The sequence below is a fragment of the Abramis brama genome (genome assembly GCF_963993115.1).
Source record: "Abramis brama genome assembly, chromosome: 3".
Classification (NCBI taxonomy): Eukaryota; Metazoa; Chordata; class Actinopteri; order Cypriniformes; family Leuciscidae; genus Abramis; species Abramis brama.
In genome coordinates this window covers 22,487,753-22,494,684 of record NC_139965.1, presented here as the reverse complement: position 1 = coordinate 22,494,684, position 6,932 = coordinate 22,487,753, and the positions used below count along the sequence as shown (strand labels likewise).

Genomic DNA, 6,932 nt, shown 5'->3' with positions numbered 1-6,932 from the left:
TTGAAACAACTTGAGGGAGGGTGAGCAAATGATGACAGAATTTTCATTTTTTAAGTGAACTATTCCTTTAAGTGTATTTACATGAATAAAAAGCGAACCTCACTCCTAAACATGTCTCATGTGGTGTGAAAGCGGGGCGTCTCTCCCTATAACAACCTTCCTTGCTGAAAGTGTTTGATTGCACGCAGCAGTCTTAGTGGGACTACTAATAAGCTCAGTCTCTCATTAGTCAAGACCCCTGCCCTGCTTGCTTTCTAGTTACATAGCATACACTTTTCCCTTCATAATTCTTTTCAACAGTAAATCTGTCCTCTGGCCTTATTTTAATGTCCTTTTGTCTCTTAATAATGTGTGCATGCACATACGTGTCTATATTTGCTCATACGGCGTATCAAAGCTAAGAGAAAATTCGACCTGGCATGCAATTAAGGATACGATATGTGGCATTGATTGGCTCTGGGGCTCACACAGTTTGTTGGGCTAATTGCTGATCAAATGAGCTCATTAGAGAGATCATCTTTGAAAGACGTTCACACTAAGACCCTGAATGTTCATGTTTAACTTCCTTTTGGTAATGTTTGTGCATGCTTTTCTTATTGTTATAAGATGGGAAAAGGTAAGTCAAAACTTTAATTGTAGCAATTTATGCTAAGGTAAATTTGAGCGTGCTGTAAGAGGTAATAGTGTGTAAACAAATGAATGAGAAATGTGCAAATCTCAAAACCGTGTTCTTTACAAGAAGGAATTAAAAAACAATCTTAATAAAAAATAGTCAAGTTTATTTATTTCTCTCTCTGTAGCAAAACTAGTCATCAACATGCGGTTATTTACATCCAGCAAACGCATGTTTATTATGTTACGTACAAGATACATCTAGAAAGGACATAAACATTTTTCCTCACACAAGACTCAGTGGCATTTTTACTTGGATACACTAGTCATTCGTCTTTTTTTTGTACTTTTTTCAATGCTCTTAATGTCTTTTAAAAAGCAACACATTTTAGATGCAAGTTTACAGTAACGTGCAGAAATTTTACTCCTCCACTGGTTCAGCTATCCTCATCCATTTTTCCCCTAGCTTCCATCTGTCAGTCTTTCAAATCATTTAAAGAAAATTAGAACGGTGTATGCCTCCCCCTTACGTTTGAATATTATTTCTTTCTTTTTTTTAGATTGACAGGCACCAGTTTGGTACATTTTATTCATCTCATTTGGGACAATTTCAGCCAGATAAATCTTTTAAAGAAAATATGGTTTACTGATTTATATTTAAATTTTCACTTAATTAACAAGATCTAGATTAATTTAAATGAATAGATTGTCTATGCTTTTTGGATTGAGCTCTCATTGGCCCAGTGATTGATTTGGGTAAGATGTAACTGGCCTAGAGGCAAAATGCATTTGACACATTTAAAACCACGAACATGAAATCATTTTTAAATTGTCTTTATATATATATATTCGTTTTATTTGTAAAACAAAGTCAAAAGGCTGATCACTGCTATTCAGCTCCACTGAATAAAGTTTATGAGCTTGAGAACAAACCTTTCAGCCAGTCTGTGACCAAAAATGCTGTTCATCTGAAAAGGGGAAGAGAGTGTCTTAAGGCAATTAAAAGTTGTATTCAAAACAGCTTCTATGAAATAATACATTTGTTTCTTAGAAATCGTTGGAATGTATGAATGTCTTTTGCACCAACTTTCTATCTTTTTTTACGTAAAAAAACAATGGTATAAACACATTGAAGGAAAAAATTCAAAATGCAGACAGCGATAAGAAACTAATTCTATGTACAAGACTTTGAGTGTGTCCTCTGCTTCACAAGGGAACGCACAAATGGTAAATGCTTAAGCAGAATACTTTGAGGTACAAGTAAGACTTAATACATTTGGTGTATTGAATTAACAAAATGTATACTTCCACCAGTATGGCACTGTGATTGTTTATCATTTCTGTCTGAATTAATCTGTGTTATGTTCTTTAAAGGTGCAATTAGAATATATATATTTTTTTGCTATCCCTCTAGGATCAATGATATTGACCACTGGGACTTGAAATGTCCAAAATATACAAAACAAAATAAGAAAAGATATGTAAATAAGACTTGGATAATGGAGTTGCTTCCATAATAATGGCAAGCCTTTCAAGATTCTATCTTGAATGTCTTTGTAAGGGATGAAAACATGGTGATTTATGCTATCTGGTATCTGCTCCTTGAATGGACAGGTTAGATGGACATGAAGATCCTATTTGTGTTCTTTCTTGGGGGTAAACTTTGTATCTGAAACAAATAAGTGAGTGTGAAGAAATTGATTTCATTAAAAGAAACCAGAACATGATAGTTGGGAATGAACAGTCTTTAAGTTGTTCCCTTTCACTTTCTTTTTCCCCTCCGCCTCCTCATCGCTCTCTTTTTCCCCCCAGTCTGTTCACTGAAACATCCGGGGATTTTTCATGAAGACCCTCTCGATGAAGTTCTGCAGCTCCTCTTCGCTGTCCTGTGGCGGCTGCCTCAGTGGACTGTAGTAATCATCTTCCCTGGTCACTACAGGAGCTCGGGCTGGGTAATAAAAGGACGGCCAACGACGTGGAGGTGACCGGGGTTTAGGCATGGGTACGGCTTTGAAAGTCCGAGGGTGAGGGAAGTAGAGGTTCCGCTGGAAGGCTGGTTGGGCTCTTTGGCGAGACTGCGCCCAGGGACGCGACTTCCGTCTGGGGGAGTAATCAAAGTCATAGTCCAGTGAGTTTCCCAGGACATCATTGAGGGAGAAAGAGGGCTTGGAGTAGTAGCGGGATTTTGGTTTTTGAGGCGGGATGTAGATGGGGTAATACCCTCTGTAGGGTTTTTGATAGAACTTGTAGGAAGGGTAGGTACGAAAGGGCCACTGCTGCCTCGTCCAAATGTCTTGCTTGTTGGGCTTGACTGAGGCCCTGTCTTTGAACCAGGCTTTTAATGGGTTCGTGTTCGGTTGAGGAGGCTTTGAGGGAGGAGGTTTACGTAACAGAGTAGAAGGTGCAACAGGGGCTGGAGGCGGCACGAGAGGACGTTGCCATGGGAGATTTTCAGGAGCATCTTTTTTCTTCTTTTTCTCCACGTCGTTAATAATGTCCACCACATCATCAGCAGGAAGATGCAGCTTGCTTGAGATCTCAATCAGCTTATCAATGGTCTGTGGGTCAATGTCATCATCGTCATCACTAGTGTCCTCCTCCTCAGAGCGCTTATCTTCTGCACCATTGTTGTCTTGGTACTTTTTCTTGTCCTGTTTCACGATGTATTTCAGGAGCATGTCAGATGCAATGTCTGCAAGCTTTTCCTCCTCCGCCTTGGCTCTTTGTGCTTCTGCTGCCTGTCTGCGTACCTCCTCTTGCTCTGCTTTGGCCCGAGTTTCCTCTTCTTCAGGGCTCAGCTGTTCTTCGTCCTCCTGATCTTCCTCATCTTCTTCTTCTGGGTCAGCAAGGTTATTGGTAAAGTCATCCATGAAGTTGCCTCCTCTTTGTAAAGGCTGAACTTTGTTCTTCTCTTGTTCGATTTGCCACTTTAGCTTCTTCTTGGACAGGGCTAGGTCATTGCCTTTAGCTTTAGACTTGATCTCGTTGTTCATGAGGCCATTACGGTCCAGGTAATCAAAATACTCCCCACGGCTTCCCCTCTGGCCTGTGGACGTGTCACGCTCTCTCTTAGTGGCTGTGCTGTAGCTCTGCAGTTCCTCTAACACAGTCTCCAGATTCTTCACTTCCTCTGGACTCAGCTGCTCTTCCTCCTCCCCCAGTTCTCCTCTCTCTGGCTCCTGCCTCTCCTCCTCCTTGATCACCTCCTCTTTTGTGGCCCCCTCCTGTGGAGCCACCTGCTCTTTTAATGGTACCGTCTGACTAGTGGTGTGGCTTGTCACTTTCTCCGTTAGCCGTTCCTCTTCCTCAACCCTTTTTATCTCTTCTTCTTCCTCTCTTTCTTTCTCGTCTTTTCCTTGCGCTGCAGCAGCTGCCATGACCAGCTCCAGCTCTTTGTGACTATCTCTGTCTCTGTCTGCACCCTGAAGATCCTTCTGCTTTTCCACTTCCATTCCCCCCTCTTCTCGTTCACTCATCTTTTCCTTCTGAGGTTGGTTAAGGGCCCCGAGAAGGACCGCTGCTAGGGTTCTAGGATCCACGTCTTTGAAAAGCTCATCTTCTTCGTTTTCATCATGTAGCGAGCCCTTTTCCTCTGATGGTTGAGTATATTGACTCTGTTGCTGAGCAGAGGAGGGTGCTGCATAGTTTTCACTTACTGTGTTGCTGGCTGCTGTCACTGGACTGAAGGTTGCAGGCTTGACTGTGAGACTAAATAACACGACCAGGAAAATGACAGGAACATTTAAAGTTTGTTGGCACCAGCTCATGACCGCACGTACGTGTTGAACCTTAAAGACAGAAAAAGTGCACAAATGGTCAAAGATCAAATCTGTTACAAAAAAGCCCTTGATCTCAAGGTGACCAAAAACAACTGTTGTCTATGCTTTATAGTTATATCATGTTTTTGATATACCTTTGTCATAAAAACTCTTGAATAAATGAGCTTGAGTAAAAACAGTCATGTGCATCGCTCAGAATGAAGATTTTTCTCAGGTAAGATGGTGGACACATTCACTTTGCAGACTGCCTGAATGCATCACTCACTGTATATTACATAAAAAAAATTGTATGAATGACTTGTAATTGATACCTGAGAGCATTTCATGAATTGTTCATTCCTGTAATGGAAGAACTAATGACAATATAGACTTTAGTAGTAATAAAATAAAATACTTTATTTTTCCTTGTCAAATCCAGTGAGTTTTTTTTCTATTTTGAAGATATCTAACAAAGCATATTTATATTTTGCACAAACATGGTTTAATCATAGGAGGGAGGATATTTTTGTTAAGCTGTAATTGATGTGTTATTGCCTGCTGCTTAGCTGATTTTGCAAAGGCGTTGTAATTGGCTCTGCGGCTTGAGCTGGTGCGGTTCGTGAGACTCTGAAGCGCTTTGTACATGTGATTGCTCGCACACGCGGCGCGGTGCTAATAATGTATAGGAGGAAAAGCGCCTTAGCAGGGAGCCCTTCCGATGCGTGGGAGGTTAATGAGCAAGCAATACAAGGATGATCTGAAAATCTCAGTATGACCATGCAAAGCAAGTTAGAGCTCAAAAAAAAAAAAAAAACGTCGTGTAATGAGTATTTCTCATTCATATGGAAAAAACACACTATGAAATTTGGATTTGTGCCAACTGGCTCACGATGTGTGGGTTTAGCCTACTCTTATAAAGTTTGACATCTACGTGGCATGCACAATTTTCTTATTTTTATTAAAAAAACAACAGTCTGTTGCTCCTCTCAAATTTGAAAAGATCAACTTTTTGGTCTTATAAGAATCGTGTCTCCACGATATAACAACAGCTCTAACAGTAACACCCTCGTCCACTGCCTTAAATGACCGAGACATCTGGGAAGGTCTCATCAACAAAGAACGCAAGTAATCCAGCTCTAAGACGCCTTGTAGACGCCTAGTAGGCCTATAATCTTCTGCTTTGAGACTATTAGATTTGAGATTTAAACGTCTTCTATCGCAAATTTAACCAAATCAACAACATTTGAAAGACATGAAAACAGATAATGAATGTTCTGCAGTTGAATTGTATGTCAACATTTATCTGCTCCATATGAACTAGGCTACTTATAAGTATGTAAAATATGTCAAATTGGACCCCAGAAAGCAAAAGTCAAAGCATGCAGAAGCAAAACAATGTTTTTATGTCAGTGTCTCTCGTGCGCTTTTGTGATTGGACTCGACGTAGGCTAGTTATTTTGGGCATCTAATGCTATGGTGATGAGAAAGATGATGAAAGCACGAGCAAGGGCGTGGTAATAATTATTATGAGAGCTGTGCCATTGATCATAACCGTTACCTTCATCATTAATTATAAAAGTCATCATTGCAATATTCAGTATCACTAAAGTGTTTTTTAATAAGTTTCATGCCTTCCTTCAAAAATAATTGTTATAGCCTACTTTTACTTTCTACATTGCTGCATTTTTTTTTTCATCAGGTCCCCTTTTTATATAAAGACTTAAAATGGATATAGCCTATTTTAGAATAGCCTACATTTTTATTACACATGCCTAACATTTCTGTTATTTTATACCACCAAATGTATATATATTGTTTTACATGTAAACTAATAAAGCAAAATCTTGATGCCTCAGTTTGCGTTTTTAATTCATGCGTCTTCTGTCTACATTATTATATACTTCTTTTCCCACGCCTTCTGCATTGCTGTTCCCTGTTACTATAAAAAGAAAGCCGGGACTTACCGGGAATCCTGTCAGGGGCAGCGCAGTCCGACGCACTTATTGTGTCCTCTTCAAACTTTGTATTTAAGTTAAGTTAGTCTCGCGATTTACGTATATGAATCCACTTCAACAATACATGCTTTGTTTGATTCTTGCTGTTTTGTTTGTACAGAAATATCGTTTGTGTAAGCCGTATGGTTGGCTATTCTTGCACGGCGCTATGGGGATATTTTCAGTACCACGGTCAGCTCTCCGTGTTTTTATTTCGGCCCCACTGCGCCCACGTGACTGCACGTCACTCTAGCTCATTGACGTCACTGACTCTCTCCATTGATAAGAATTTTGGTGCTGATCGAACCCCGAGTCTTCGCTACGCTGCAGTGCCCAGATGAATGGAAGGAAACGGGATGAATGAAATAGTACTTTTTTTCCGCCGAATAGAGAGGGCTAGACAACACGGGGAGCGCGAGACCGGTCCCTTCCAAGATGCAGCTGCAAACTGACAGCGCAACACAAAGGAACCAACAATCCTCATCACGATGTAGCCTACATTGCCTCATTAACAAAACGCATAAATGCAATTACACCATAAAATTCACAAAGGAAACAGCTGGGGCTT

The 6,932-nt window shown here is 40.3% G+C and overlaps 1 protein-coding gene across 1 annotated transcript; it reads right to left on the bottom strand.

The window, feature by feature from the left end:
• Positions 1-758: 758 nt before the first annotated feature.
• On the bottom strand, positions 759-6,579 carry vgf (VGF nerve growth factor inducible). The gene is made up of 2 exons (XM_084107675.1): positions 6,335-6,579; positions 759-4,400 (listed from the first exon to the last, which is right to left on the bottom strand). The coding sequence occupies exon 2, from the start codon at positions 4,377-4,379 to the stop codon at positions 2,430-2,432; it is 1,950 nt and encodes a 649-aa protein (XP_083963801.1). The 5' UTR covers positions 4,380-4,400; positions 6,335-6,579; the 3' UTR covers positions 759-2,429.
• Positions 6,580-6,932: the final 353 nt, after the last annotated feature.

What these genes read in the sequence shown, in the direction of transcription:
- vgf (XM_084107675.1), bottom strand. Translation starts at nt 4,379, where the DNA reads ATGAGCTGGTGCCAACAAACTTTAAATGTTCCTGTCATTTTCCTGGTC.